The 16,043-nt window shown below is 31.3% G+C and overlaps 1 protein-coding gene across 1 annotated transcript; it reads left to right on the top strand.

The window, feature by feature from the left end:
• The first annotated feature begins 73 nt into the window (after positions 1 to 73).
• On the top strand, positions 74 to 1,694 carry LOC135123284 (pre-mRNA-splicing factor RBM22). The gene is made up of 5 exons (XM_064047798.1): positions 74 to 227; positions 286 to 339; positions 391 to 654; positions 703 to 1,064; positions 1,118 to 1,694. The coding sequence occupies exons 1-5, from the start codon at positions 174 to 176 to the stop codon at positions 1,641 to 1,643; spliced, it is 1,260 nt and encodes a 419-aa protein (XP_063903868.1). The 5' UTR covers positions 74 to 173; the 3' UTR covers positions 1,644 to 1,694.
• The last annotated feature ends 14,349 nt before the right edge of the window (positions 1,695 to 16,043 follow it).

The following is a 16,043-nucleotide window of genomic DNA, read 5'->3' as shown; positions in this document are numbered from 1 at the left end:
CTGCGCCACTGGAGTCCGCGGGTCACCTCCCATCGGCAGGTTGGCGACCCTGCGTTATGTCACCTGTCGTTGTCACTACTGTCAAACGGTGTCAAATGTCAAAGCGTTGGAATTATAAAAGTTGTTTATGCGTTGTTGGTTGATTCCGAAGCCCGCAGATGACTTAAATCGCAATGGCCACTTCCAAAACCACGAATACGTACAATAGGCAGAACTGGGAGGATGCGGTGGGTTATTTGAGTTGGGCGAAGGACCTAACCTCACTAATGGGTGCTTGTGTTTCAGGATTTTCCGATTTTGTGCCAGACGTGCTTAGGCGACAACCCCTACATACGAATGGTAAGAAATAATACTTATAAAATCGCGATTTAAACTTGGGTGAACTTCCAGACTAAAGAAAAATATGGCAAGGAGTGTAAAATTTGCTCAAGACCTTTCACAGTATTCCGGTGGTGCCCCGGTGCTCGAATGCGCTTCAAAAAGACCGAAGTTTGTCAGACTTGCAGTAAACTGAAAAATGTTTGTCAGACGTGCCTCCTAGACTTGGAATACGGGTTACCAATACAAGTGCGCGATGCGGCTCTCAAATTGAAAGACGACTTGCCCAAGAGCGATGTGAATAAAGAGTATTACATACAAAACATGGAGAGAGAGGTAGGTTTTGGAATTTCTATAAACGTGGGTTTAATTAGGTTTTTATAGCTCCAACGTTCCGACTCTGGTGTCTTAACCAACAAATTAAACGAACCAAATGACTTGTTAATGCGTCTTGCACGCACAGCCCCCTACTATAAACGAAACAGGCCCCATGTGTGCTCCTTCTGGGTGAAAGGCGAATGCCGACGTGGTGAAGAGTGCCCCTACAGACATGAGAAACCCACAGACCCTGAGGACCCTCTAGCTGATCAAAATATTAAGGATCGCTATTACGGTGTCAACGACCCCGTAGCCGACAAACTACTGAAACGGGCCGCCGCCATGCCGGCGCTGCCGCCCCCAGAAGACAAAACCATCACCACTTTGTATATTGGCAATTTAGGCAACCTCACAGAGCAGGATATCAGGTTTGTAGTTTGTCATGTCTATAGACACCAGTACCAACTTAACTTAATTTTAGGGACCACTTCTACCAATACGGCGAAATCCGCTCCGTGAGCTTAGTCCCTAAGCAACAATGCGCTTTCGTCCAGTACACGACGAGAGCGGCGGCGGAGACGGCGGCCGAAAAAACTTTCAACAAGTTGATACTAGGGGGGCGGCGGCTGACTATTAAATGGGGGCGGTCGCAAGGCCGCGCCGGTCCGTCTATTAATCCGGGATTGGAGGCCTACGAGCCCGTGCCGGGGCTACCAGGGGCGTTGCCCGAACTCAGTAATAATTTCTTCAATCTGGAACCGGGACACATTCCGTTACCGAATATGCCGCCGCCGCCGTCTCTCATCGTGCCGCCTATGTTCGGGCCGCCGCCGATGCCCCCGTTCTTCTTCAATCCGCCGCAGATCTCGGCGTACGTGCCGGCCCCGGCGGCGGCTAGCACCAGCACGGTCACTAGTGAGGCGGCGGCGAAAAGTGCCGTTCATTACCCGAGTCAGGATCCGTCGAGGTTGGGGGCGACGCAGTTACATGCGGATAGGCAAGAGTAGGGTTTTTTACTATGAAGGTGTAAACTTTTTTATTAAAGTGATTATGACATGGTTTGTGTTTTTGTTACGAGTTTAACAATACATTTGTATATTCACCAAAAATTGTATGAAATGCGGTGTGGCATGCCCATAGGGGGCGTTGTAGCACGAGCGGAGTTTGGGGCTCCTGGTTGTGGCTGTTCTCCCGCCACGACGGCAATTCTATTCTATCTGCAAGCACGTGCCACTCAGCACGCCACGTCACGTCATCCCGACCGCTCCCCTGACCGCCAGCTCGACAAGGGATCGCGCCCTCCGCTTCTGCCACATATTTCTGTGTTATTTACCTCAATTCCATTTAAATATTCACTTTCTATGACTCGGATATTAAACCAGAGAACATAGAGGAGCGTCATAGTTTAAATTAAATGACGGTTGAGGACTCCTCGACTTATGTTGGCAACAGTGTTTGTTCTAACTAGGAATAAAATGAACTAGAAAATATGTCATAATATTTTTAACGACGCGTTTTACTTTCGACAAGTTGACACTAGATTTACCAGAATATTACAAACTGCTTACTGTTTCCTTCACTTTAATTCAGGTCACACGAATTACAGTTCGTCGTCTGAGAACTTGTTTGATCTACAGACCAGAGCGCACTCAGGCCAATGTCGACTCTAAGCGTCCGGAAACGACTTGATTTAAAGACATGATCCGTGATTTGATACACATCCTAACCGGTTTCGACCATAATTTCTTGCTTTAGTTGGGGGACTTTTCAGTTTACACCTATTTATTTTATTTTTGAATTTTACAATTTTTCAATTTCTCAGTTTTCGGATTTTCTCTGCAATTTTACTATTTTTACATTTCGATTTTTCAATTTTTGACTTTTATAAACTCTTTATTCGTCGACTTTTCAATTTTTTAATTTCTCAGTTTTTGGACATTTCAGTTTTGGGATTTTTCAGTTTACTTGTTATTCAATTTTTCGATCGTACGATTATGCAGGTTTTTGATTTTTTTAAGGTTTGATATTTCGACTTCACTTTGTTGATTTTCAATTTTTCGATTCTTTAGATTCTCGGATTTTGGATGTTTCAGTTTTGGGATTTTTGAGTTTTTCGATATTTCAGTTTTGGGATTTTTCAATATTTCGATTCTTCGACTTTTCCATTTTTGACTTCTGGATTTTTCGATGTGTCGACTTTTTATTTTTTCGATTTTTAAATTTTGGATATCTCAATTTTTTGGTGTTTTAGTTTTTCAATATTTAAAATTTTAGATTGTTCGATTTCTCGATTCTTCATTTCATCTCTTCCATATTGCAATTTTTCAAATGTTTCGATTTCTTAATCTTTCGATTTTTCGACTTCCTGGTTTTAGATTTTCTGCTTTTCAATTGTCGTTTTTTCAAATTTTCGATTTTTCAATTTTTCAAATTTGACGTTTATAAACTGTCAATTTTTCGATTTTTCAATTAATCGATGTTTTGATTTTCCTATTTGTTGACTTTCGAGGGTTTCGATATTCCTGTTCTTCAATTCTTTAAGTTTTCGATTTTTCAGGTTTTCGATTTTTTATTTTTTTATTTTTTTAAGGTTTTTTGCAGCTTCTTTTTGGATTTTTTTATTGCCCAATTTTTCGACTTTTTAGATTCTCCAGTTTTTGGCTATTTCAGTTTTCGGATTTTTCAGGTTTTCCATTTTTCAGTTTTTCGATATTTCAGTTTTGGGATTTTTCAATATTTTAATTCTTCTACTTTCCCATTTTTGGCTTCTGGAGTTTTCGATGTGTCGATTTTTTTACTTTTTCGATTTTTCAATTTTTCGATTTCTTAATCTTTCGATTTTTCGACTTCCCGGTTTTAGATTTTCTGTTTTCAATTGTCGTTTTAAATTTTTCGATTTTTCAATGTTTTGATTTCCCGATTTAGTTTCCCAGTTTTAGTTTTTCTTTCATTTTTCAGTTTTTCGATATTTCAGTTTTGGGATTTTTCAATATTTCGATTCTTCGACTTTTCCGTTTTTGACTTCTGGATTTTTCGATGTGTCGAATTTTTCCTTTTTCGATTTTTAAATTTTAGATTTCTCGATTTTTCATTTCAGCTCTTCCACATTTCAATTTTTCAAATCTTTCGATTTTTTGACTTCCCGGTTTTAGATTTTCTGTTTTTCAATTGTAGTTTTTTCAATTTTTTAATTTTTAAATTTTAAATTTATCGGTTTTTTGATATTTTAATTTTTCAATATTTAAAATTTTAGATTTTTCCATTTCTCGATTTTTCATTTCAGTTTATCAAGTTTTCGAATTTTTCAAATGTTTTGATTTCTTAATCAATAGATTTTTCGATTTCCCGGTTTTAGATTTTCTGTTTTTCAATTGTCGTTTTTAAAATTTTCGATTTTTCAATTAATCGATGTTTTGATTTTCACATTTCTTGACTTTCGAGAGTTTCGATATTCCTGTTCTTCAATTCTTCAATTTTTCAGGTTTTTGAGATTTTTTTTAAGGTTTCAATTTTTCGGCTTCACTTTTTGGATTTTTTTATTGCTCAATTTTTCGACTTTTTAGGGTCTCAGTTTTTGGATATTTCAGTTTTCAGATTTTCCAGGTTTTCCATTTTTCAGTTTTGGGATTTTTCAATATTTTTATTCTTCTACTTTTCGATTTTTGGTTTCTGGAGTTTTCGATGTGTCGATTTTTTTACTTTTTCGATTGCTTAATCTTTCGGGTTTTCGATTTCCCGGTTTTAGATTTTCTGTTTTCAATTGTCGTTTTAAATTTTTTGATTTTTCAATGTTTTGATTTACCGATTTAGTTTCCCATTTTTAGTTTTTCTTTCATTTTTCAGTTTTTCGATATTTCAGTTTGGAAATTTTTCAGTATTTCGATTCTTCGATTAAATTTTCGATTTTTTTTATTAGATTTTTCGATTTCTGGATTTTTCATTTCAGTTCTTCGATATTTCAATTTTTTCCAAGTTTTCGAATTTTTCAAATGTTTCGATTTCTTAATCTTTTGATTTTTCGATTTCCCAGTTTTAGATTTTCTGTTTTTCAATTGCGTTTTGTCAAATTTTCGATTTTTTAATTTTTCAAATTTGACTTTCATAAACTCTCAATTTTTCGAGTACAGTTCGTCGTCTGAGAACTTGTTTGATCTACGGACCAGGGCGCAGTCAGGCCAATGTCGACTCTAAGCGTTCGGAAACGATTTGATTTATAAGCCATGATCCGTGATCTGATACACATCCTAACCGGTTTCGACCATAATTTCTGCTGTTTCAACTTTCGAATTCTCAGTTTTTCGAATTTTAGTTTGGGGACTTTTCAGTTTACTCCTATTTATTTTTCAATTTTTGGATTTTACAATTTCTCAATTTTTCAATTTCTCGGTTTTCAGTTTTTCTCTTCAATTTTACGATTTTTAAATATTTCGATTTTTCAATTTTTTACTTTTTTTTTGGTTTTTCAATTTTTCTATTTTTTTTCAGGTTTCGATTTTTCAACTTCACTTTTTTGATTTTTCAATTTCTCAATTTTTCAATTTTTTAATTTCTCAGTTTTGGACATTTCAGTTTTGGGATTTTTCAGTTTACTTATTATTAAATTTTTCGATCTTACGATTTTACAGGTTTTTGATTTTTCAATTTTTCGATTTTTTTAAGGTTTCGATATTTCGAGTTCACTTTTTTTATTTTTCGATTTCTCAATTTTTCGATTCTTTAGATTCTCAGTTTTGGGATTTTTCACTTTTTCGATATTTGAGTTTTGGGATTTTTCAATATTTCTGTTCTTCGACTTTTTCATTTTTGACTTCTGGATTTTTCGATGTGTCGATTTTTACTTTCTCGATTTTTAAATTTAAGATTTCTCAGTTTTTTTGGTATTTTAATTTTTCAATATTTAAAATTTTAGATTTTTCGATTTCTCGATTTTTCATTTCAGCTCTTCGATATTTCAGTTTTTCAAGTTTTCGAATTTTTCAAATGTTTTGATTTCTTAATCTTTTGATTTTTCGACTTCCCGGTTTTAGATTTTCTGTTGTTCAATTGTCGTTTTTTCAAATTTTCGATTTTTCAATTTTTCGATTTTTCAATTAATCGATGATTTGATTTTCCCATTTCTTGACTTTAGAGGTTTCGATATTCCTGTTCTTCAATTCTTTAATTTTTCGACTTTTCAGATTTTTGATTTTTTATTGTTTAATTTTTTTAAGGTTTCAATTTTTCGACTTCACTTTTCGAATTTTTCTATTGCTTAATTTTTCGACTTTTTATATTTTCAGCTCTTGGATATTTCAGTTTTCGGATTTTTTAGGTTTTCCCTTTTTTAGTTTTTCGATATTTCAGTTTTGGGATTTTTCAATATTTTGATTCTTCGACTTTTCGATTTTTGGCTTCTGGAGTTTTTGAGGTGTCGATTTTTTTACTTTTTCGATTTTTCAATTTTTGATTGCTTAATCTTTCGATTTTTCGTCTTCCCGGTTTTAGATTTTCTGTTTTCAATTGTCGTTTTAAATTTTTCGATTTTTCAATGTTTTGATTTCCCGATTTAGTTTCCCATTTTTAGATTTTTTTCATTTTTCAGTTTTTCGATATTTCAGTTTTGGGATTTTTCAGTATTTCGATTCTTCGACTTTTCCATTTTTGACTTCTGGATTTTTCGATGTGTCGAATTTTTCCTTTTTCGATTTTTAAATTTTAGATTTCTCGATTTTTCATTTCAGCTCTTCCACATTTCAATTTTTCAAATGTTTCGATTTCTTAATCTTTCGATTTTTTGACTTCCCGGTTTTAGATTTTCTGTTTTTCAATTGTCGTTTTTTCAATTTTTTAATTTTTAAATTTTAGATTTATCGGTTTTTTGATATTTTAATTTTTCAATATTTAAAATTTTAGATTTTTCCATTTCTCGAATTCTCATTTCAGTTCTTCGATATTTCAGTTTTTTAAGTTTTCGAATTTTTCAAATGTTTTGATTTCTTAGTCAATCGATTTTTCGATTTCCCGGTTTTAGATTTCCTGTTTTTCAATTGTCGTTTTTAAAATTTTCGATTGTTCAATTAATCGATGTTTTGATTTTCACATTTCTTGACTTTCGAGAGTTTCGATTTTCCTGTTCTTCAGTTCTTCAATTTTTCAGGTTTTTGAGTTTTTTTTTAAGGTTTCAATTTTTCGGCTTCACTTTTTGGATTTTTTTATTGCTCAATTTTTCGACTTTTTAGGGTCTCAGTTTTTGGATATTTCAGTTTTCAGATTTTCCAGGTTTTCCATTTTTCAGTTTTGGGATTTTTCAATATTTTTATGTATGTATGTACTTTATTAACGGTATTGTTGTACCTTTTACAAATGTCAATAAACTAACAATTATAAATGGAGAAATTACATATGTACTTTATCTAACAGAACATTTTTCAAGTTACGTTTAAACGATACAAAAGGGACACCCACAATAACAATATCTCTTAGTGTTAAGGTACTTTTACTGATCCTGCTACGAGCTGATTCCCTACCATACAAAGTGCGATGGAATGGAATGCTCAGCAGATGAGTAGATCTTACATTTCGTTGTGGAACATACAATGAGAATAATTCCAACAAAGGTGGACACGTAATCAAAGAATTTAAAATTTTAAAACAAAAAAACACATCAAACATTAACCTACGTAATTCTAATGGCCATAGACCAAAATAAATAAGAATATTTAAGTAATTTACTCTAGAATATAACACATTAAATTTGAAGCACAAAAATCTCACAAACTTTTTTTGAATATTTTCTAATCTATTAATAAACACTTGATAAAAAGGACACCATATGACACAGCAATATTCGACAATAGGGCGAACTAATGAATTAAATAAGATTAACAACGGGCGAACATCACTGAATTCTTTGCAACTACGTATAATGAAACCTAATAATTTGTTAGCTTTTAAAATAATTTCATTAATATGAACAGAGTAGAGTAGTCTTGAGTCAAGAATCACACCTAAATCACGAATCTGGCAAACATGATTTAACTTGTAATTCGAAATAAAATAATCAAATAAATTTGTCTCTAATTTCTTGCTAAATCTAATACTGTTACATTTTGAAATGCTTAATTCTATCTTATTATTTATACACCAATTATAGAATCTATCCAAATCAGATTGAAGATAACTGCAATCACCCGTACTAGAAATCAATCGAAATATTTTTATGTCATCGGCAAAAAGTAAAATATTGCTGTGTTTAACAACATTTATTACATCATTTATAAATAAAGAAAACAAAACTGGACCCAAATGTGATCCTTGGGGAACACCAGACGTTACGTTTATATTACAAGATTTTACTTCTTTTATAACGACTACTTGTTTTCTGTCATTCAAGAATGAACTTAACCAATTTAATAAAGGATTTCCAATACCGAGCTCAGACAGTTTTACCAGAAGCAATGTTATATCCACCCGATCAAATGCCTTTTTCATGTCAGTAAAAATACAATCAACTTCCTTACCTAACTCTAAATTATTTACAATAAAATCAGTAAACACAAATAAATTTGTTTCAGTGGAACGGCCTTTTAGGAACCCATGCTGCTCGTTTACTATAAATTGCTTAACATGATAAGAGAAAGAATCTGTTACTATGTTATCTAATATTTTAGCTATAGGTGACGCAATAGAAACACCTCTATAATTTGATACATCACTCTTACATCCTTTTTTAAAAATAGGCTTAAGAAATGATAATTTCCAAATGTCGGGAACCTCACCTTCATAGATAGATTTTGTAAATAATATATTTAGCGGAAAGCAAAGATTTTGAGCACAATTTTTAACAAAACTAGCAGGAATCCCATCCGGACTAGATGCATTTGAAGATTTCAATTTTAATAATTTGTCTAAAATAATTTCATCTGAAATAAATATATCATTTAGATCCAAAACAGATTTCATGATGTTAACAGATTTTTTGTGATTTGAACTAGAAACATACACTTCTTGAAAGAATTCAGCAAAAAGATTTACAATACCCTGAATGGAAGTTTCATTTTTATTATTATAATACATTGTACTGGGAAAACCATTATGATTTAAACGATTTGAATTTATAAAATTCCAAAAATACTTGCTATTTGAGCAAATATTTTTTTCTATATTAAGTATATATCTCTTTCGGCAAGAAGTAAGTGCTTTTTTGCATATGGTTCTTAAATTACAAAATTTTAAATAGTCCGAATAAAGGTTACTCTTTTTATACCTCTTATGAGCATTCTTTTTTTCAAAAATCAATAATTTTGTTTGTTTATCTATCCACAAAGGAAAGTTTCCCCCATTTGAACATGATTTTACTTTATAAGGAACATACTCAAGAATTAATGAATTTATTTTAGAGTAAAAAAAATATATAGCATCCGACAACTTTTCCATCGCGTTCATTTGTGACCAATCTATAAGACTTAAATGGGTTAGCTCATATGGAGCATTTCCAAATTCATAGAAAAATCTAGGAGAAACATCATTTTTTAAATAATCAATAAACAAATCAAGGAGTCGGATAACCAACGCTGGATGATAAGAATCTTCAGAAACAAGAGAATTACATTTGTTTATATCTAATCTAGTATTACAAAAACATAAATCCAATAAGGAGTTATAAGAGTTAGATATGGAATTATACTGTTGGACATTCATTTCCGCAAAATTATCACAAATATATATATCAGTTGACGATATTGCATTTGTCGGTACCAGATAGTCATGGTTTGAGTCATATGACCAATTTAAATTTGGAAGATTAAAATCACCAATTATACAAATGCAATGATCAAAATAAGCAGAGGAGAGAGATACTACAGTGTCAACATGACTTATATAATCTTCGTATAACCAATAACCAGGTGGAAAATACACAACACATAACATAAGATTTAAATTAGCTAAGCTTAATAAAACCCAGAGTTCTTCACGATTTTCTACATCAATAATAAGTTCACGAGAGGGGATATCTTTGTTTACGGCCAACAAAACACCACCACCTCTTGATTTGGCAGTAACTACCGGAGATCGATCTTTCCGGTAAACCACATATCTATCATCAAAAAGTTCATTATTAAAAATATTGTCAACCAACCACGTTTCAGTTAGAGCGATTACTTCATGATCACTGCACAATACACTAGAGTTAAATTCACTAATTTTTGTCCTAAGACCACGTGTATTTTGATAGAATATGTCTAAGTGTTTTCTAATGTTACCTGATTTTGCCGAAAATGCATGGATTTCGCTTGAAAGAACTTCCTTACCGCTACACCCTTGGGCCAAAAAGATGCAGCCAGAATATCATTTTGATATACAAAATCGATAGTAAGTTTGAAAGAACTATATAACTCAGGAAATTTAGAGTCCAATTTAATAAGCTTAAAGTCAGGAAGACGTTCACTTTTCAGCACTTCTTCATGGGATTTTAACTTAAATTTGATATAATCAGTGATCTTGTTTACATCAACATTAGGGTTTACTCTTGTAATATGTACGAGGTAAGCGCCAAATATTCTCGGCCTAACAAAGAAAGAGACCTGATGGAAAAAAATTAAATATTTATATTTCAACATAATCTCTGTTAACTTCAATACATTCAAAACTACGTTCAACTAACAGCTCTATGCGTTTAAAAAAATTATTTGAATCTTTATCACTAAAATGATGTAGTACTGCCGTTTGCACCTCTTTATCCGTCCAAAACGTTTTCCCTGCAAGTCGTTTTTTATCTTAGAGAACAGTTAATAATCGTTCGAAGCTAAGTCAGTACTGTAGGGTGGATGATCAAGTTACTCGAAGTCACAGGCCCCTATAGCAGCTTGAGAAAGACATGCGGTATGAACGAGCGCATTTTCATGAAGCAATCGAACGCCTCTTGTTAATTTTCTCGGCCTTTTTTCCCAAATACGGTCTCCTAATTTATGCAGTAAGTAAGCATAATATGTAGCGTTGACAGTAGTATTTCATCCTTTAAAATTAATCAACAACATGCCTTTACAGTCCCAAAAAATTGTGGCCATGATTTTTTTGGAAGATTGGTTCGTCTTCAAGGGTTTCTTACCCCATGTGAAATAACTGTGATCATTTTTTTTTAGTAAAATGTGAAGGACAAGCTTCAGCAAACACAAAAACCATCCTGTCCTTAATACCCTTTAGAGCAATTCCATCTTTTGATAAGAATTTTATTGCCGTTCGATTTTCAATTTTAAACAGGCATGATGAGTCCATAATTTTTCAAATGTTACTCCTCAAATGTATCAAAACTAATGGGCAGTGGGGCTTGAAATTTTACACACATACTGCGGGGACCTTCTAGTCTTTTATGAGTTGTACAAATTTCCCGACGAGCAATCGCAAATATATCAGGCCGAGAATATTTGGCGTTTACCTCGTATGTGACTGCTTTTTTTTCTGGTAACAGCTATGAAATCATGATCACTCGATGACAAATCTGACGAACCTGAACTAGAAGCTATATCTGCTGAGCCAATAATTAACTTACTTACTTTCGGCCGACGTTTTAAAGTATCACCTGTTTCCACCTGCTCAGAAGGATTTTTACCATTGTCTGAAGAATTTTTTAGATCAACTTCATTACATAAATTCGTATTAGGATTAATAATAGTGTTCCGTATTTCAGGTTCACATTTGTTTACCACTTTTCTTGCTTCCACACCACTCACGTTTTTATTCATTAACTTACTCGAAAAAGCGTCCATTGATGATAAATTACAATGAGTGGAGCCTCCCAAGTTGTTCGAACTTTTTATCAAAATGTCTATCATCTCACTTTGCGTTTTTACACGATCCCTTAGCTCCTTTATAATTTCGTCTTTTTGTTTAATAATATAATTGAAAACAACAATATCAACCTTTTTCTCAGGACCACACATTTGTTCCATTGCTTCAAAAAACTCAGAATCCTCGCACACAACAGGAGACATTTTCACTTTATCACAGCAAACTAGAGACTTATTGTCCAAAATCTTTATATAAGATACACTCTTGGCACAACTAAGGTGGTACACATTATCACACGATATACATTTTAATGCACTGACAACTTTTGATTTACATTTTCTGCAGATTTGTGCAGACGAACCGGACTGACTACTACTATTGGCATCCATCTTGGTTTTTATTCTTCTACTTTTCGATTTTTGGTTTCTGGAGTTTTCGATGTGTCGATTTTTTTACTTTTTCGATTGCTTAATCTTTCGGGTTTTCGATTTCCCGGTTTTAGATTTTCTGTTTTCAATTGTCGTTTTAAATTTTTTGATTTTTCAATGTTTTGATTTCCCGATTTAGTTTCCCATTTTTAGTTTTTCTTTAATTTTTCAGTTTTTCGATATTTCAGTTTTGGAATTTTTCAATATTTCGATTCTTCGATTAAATTTTCGATTTTTTTTATTAGATTTTTCGATTTCTGGATTTTTCATTTCAGTTCTTCGATATTTCAATTTTTTCCAAGTTTTCGAATTTTTCAAATGTTTCGATTTCTTAATCTTTTGATTTTTCGACTTCCCAGTTTTAGATTTTCTGTTTTTCAATTGCGATTTTGTCAACTTTTCGATTTTTTAATTTTTCAAATTTGACTTTCATAAACTCTCAATTTTTCGAGTACAGTTCGTCGTCTGAGAACTTGTTTGATCTGCGGACCAGAGCGCAGTCAGGCCAATGTCGACTCTAAGCGTTCGGAAACGATTTGATTTATAAGCCTAACCGGTTTCGACCATAATTTCTGCTGTTTCAACTTTCGGAGTCTCAGTTTTTCGAATTTTAGTTTGGGGACTTTTCAGTTTACTCCTATTTATTTTTCAATTTTTGGATTTTACAATTTCTCAATTTTTCAATTTCTCGGTTTTCAGTTTTTCTCTTCAATTTTACGATTTTTAAATATTTCGATTTTTCAATTTTTTACTTTTATACTCTTTATTTGTTGATTTTTCAATTAATTGATTTTTCAGGTTTTTTGGTTTTTCAATTTTTTTCAGGTTTCGATTTTTCAACTTCACTTTTTTGATTTTTCGATTTCTCAATTTTTCAATTTTTTAATTTCTCAGTTTTTGGACATTTCAGTTTTGAGATTTTTCAGTTTATTTATTATTCAATTTTGCGATCTTACGATTTTGCAGGTTTTTGATTTTTCAATTTTTCGATTTTTTTAAGGTTTCGATATTTCGACTTCACTTTTTTTATTTTTCGATTTCTCAATTTTTCGATTCTTTAGATTCTCAGTTTTGGGATTTTGCAGTTTTTCGATATTTGAGTTTTGGGATTTTTCAGTATTTCTGTTCTTCAAATTTTTCATTTTTGATTTCTGGATTTTTCGATGTGTCGACTTTTTACTTTCTCAATTTTTAAATTTAAGATTTCTCAGTTTTTTTGGTATTTTAATTTTTCAATATTTAAAATTTTAGATTTTTCGATTTCTCCGATTTTTCATTTCAGCTCTTCGATATTTCAGTTTTTCAAGTTTTCGAATTTTTCAAATGATTTCTTAGTCTTTTGATTTTTCGACTTCCCCGTTTTAGATTTTCTGTTGTTCAATTGTCGTTTTTTCAAATTTTCGATTTTTCAACTAATCGATGTTTTGATTTTCCCATTTCTTGACTTTCGAGGTTTCGATATTCCTGTTCTTCAATTCTTTAATTTTTCGACTTTTCAGGTTTTTGATTTTTAATTTTTTAATTTTTTTAAGGTTTCAATTTTTCGACTTCACTTTTTGGATTTTTCTATTGCTTAATTTTTCGACTTTTTATATTTTCAGCTCTTGGATATTTCAGTTTTCGGATTTTTTAGGTTTTCCCTTTTTTAGTTTTTCGATATTTCAGTTTTGGGATTTTTCAATATTTTGATTCTTCGACTTTTCGATTTTTGGCTTTTGGAGTTTTTGAGGTGTCGATTTTTTTACTTTTTCGATTTTTCAATTTTTTGATTGCTTAATCTTTCGATTTTTCGACTTCCCGGTTTTAGATTTTCTGTTTTCAATTGTCGTTTTAAATTTTTCGATTTTTCAATGTTTTGATTTCCCGATTTAGTTTCCCATTTTTAGATTTTTTTCATTTTTCAGTTTTTCGATATTTCAGTTTTGGGATTTTTCAATATTTCGATTCTTCGACTTTTCCATTTTTGACTTCTGGATTTTTCGATGTGTCGAATTTTTCCTTTTTCGATTTTTAAATTTTAGATTTCTCGATTTTTCATTTCAGCTCTTCCACATTTCAATTTTTCAAATGTTTCGATTTCTTAATCTTTCGATTTTTTGACTTCCCGGTTTTAGATTTTCTGTTTTTCAATTGTCGTTTTTTCAATTTTTTAATTTTTAAATTTTAGATTTATCGGTTTTTTGATATTATAATTTTTCAATATTTAAAATTTTAGATTTTTCTTTTTCTCGATTTTTCATTTCAGTTCTTCGATATTTCAGTTTTTCAAGTTTTCGAATTTTTCAAATGTTTTGATTTCTTAATCAATAGATTTTTCGATTTGCCGGTTTTAGATTTCCTGTTTTTCAATTGTCGTTTTTAAAATTTTCGATTTTTCAATTAATCGATGTTTTGATTTTCACATTTCTTGACTTTCGAAAGTTTCGATTTTCCTGTTCTTCAATTCTTCAATTTTTCAGGTTTTTGAGATTTTTTTTAAGGTTTCAATTTTTCGGCTTCATTTTTTGGATTTTTTTATTGCTCAATTTTTCGACTTTTTAGGGTCTCAGTTTATGGATATTTCAGTTTTCAGATTTTCCAGGTTTTCCATTTTTCAGTTTTGGAATTTTTCAATATTTTTATTCTTCTACTTTTCGATTTTTGGTTTCTGGAGTTTTCGATGTGTCGATTTTTTTACTTTTTCGATTGCTTAATCTTTCGGGTTCTCGATTTCCCGGTTTTAGATTTTCTGTTTTCAATTGTCGTTTTAAATTTTTTGATTTTTCAATGTTTTGATTTCCCGATTTAGTTTCCCATTTTTAGTTTTTCTTTCATTTTTCAGTTTTTCGATATTTCAGTTTTGGGATTTTTCAATATTTCGATTCTTCGATTAAATTTTAGATTTTCTGTTTTTCAATTGTCATTTTGTGAAATTTTCGATTTTTTAATTTTCCAAATTTGACTTTTATAAACTCTCAGTTTTTCGATTTTTCAATTAATCGATGTTTTGATTTTCCCATTTCTTGACCTTCGAGTGTTTCGATTTTCCTGTTCTTCAATTCTTTAATTTTATGATTTTTCAGGTTTCTGATTTTTCAATTTTTCGATTTTTTAAGGTTTTCTATTTTTCGACTTCACTTTTTTGATTTTTCGATTTTTCAGTTTTTAGATATTTCAGTTTCAGGATTTTTCAATATTTCAATTCTTCGGCTTTTCTATTTTTGACCTCTGGATTTTTCGATGTGTCTACCTTTTTACTTTTTCGATTTTTCAATTTTTGGATTTTTAAATTTTAGATTTTTCAGTCTCTTGGTATTTTAATTATTCAATATTTCTTAATCTTTCGATTTTTCGACTTCCTGGTTTTAGATGTTCTGTTTTTCAAATTTTCGATTTATCATTTTTTCAATTTTCTATTTTGGTCTATTTCGGTTTTCGTTTTTTGATTTTTCCGCTTTTCCAATTTTTCAACTTTTAACTTTTGTTTGTCGATTTCTCTATTTTTCGATTTTTCGACTTCATCACTTTTCGATTTCTCGTTCTTTGGATCTTTCAATCTCTCAATTTTTCAATTTTGGAAATTTTAAGATTTTTGATTTCTCGATTTAAGGAGATTTGGATTTTTCGATATTTTGATTGTCAATTTCTCAATTTATAAATTATTTAATTTTTAACCTTTCGATTTTGACCTATTTCGGTTTCTCAATTGTTCAACTTTTCGACTTCACGATTTTTTGATCTTTTGATTTTTGATTTCTCAGTTTTTCGATTTTCCAGTTTTTCGATGTTTAGATTTTTCAGTTATCCGATTTTTTAAATTTGGGACTTTTGATTTCCCGATTTTTCATTATTCGATTTTTAAATTTTACATTTTTTCGATTTTCAGTTCTTCGATTTTCGATTTTTGAAGGTTTCGGTTTTACGATTATTAGATTTCTCGATTTTTCGATTATTTTAATTGTTTATTTTTTTCTCAACACAAATAAAGAGTTAATTCTTAGTTAAACAAAATATGTAAAATCATCTAAATATGTACCAAAAAAACTCACTTAGTCTAGCACAGATTTATAAAAACAAAAGATCTGGTGTGAAATAAATTTGTGCAAATAAAAATTATGTGAGGTTAAAACTGTAGAGCAAGAAATTTACGTTCAATTAAAATTATACAACAAAGGAAATTTACTGAAGTTAAAACTGTGAGATTGAGAAATATTGCATGAGGTGGAAAATTGC

Source organism: Zophobas morio, unplaced genomic scaffold, assembly GCF_036711695.1.
Source record: "Zophobas morio isolate AGI-343-1 ecotype UQ-CSIRO unplaced genomic scaffold, CSIRO_AGI_Zmor_V1 ptg000006l, whole genome shotgun sequence".
Classification (NCBI taxonomy): domain Eukaryota; kingdom Metazoa; phylum Arthropoda; class Insecta; order Coleoptera; family Tenebrionidae; genus Zophobas; species Zophobas morio.
Note: the sequence above shows the minus strand (reverse complement) of the source record. Positions and strands in the feature narration are given on the sequence as shown.

Excerpts from the sequence above, each read along its gene's own strand:
- LOC135123284 (XM_064047798.1), top strand. The coding sequence starts at position 174 with ATGGCCACTTCCAAAACCACGAATACGTACAATAGGCAGAACTGGGAG. Across the intron at positions 228-285 it reads GGCAGAACTGGGAGGATGCG|GATTTTCCGATTTTGTGCCA; the intron begins GTGGGTTATTTG and ends CTTGTGTTTCAG. Across the intron at positions 340-390 it reads ACAACCCCTACATACGAATG|ACTAAAGAAAAATATGGCAA; the intron begins GTAAGAAATAAT and ends GTGAACTTCCAG.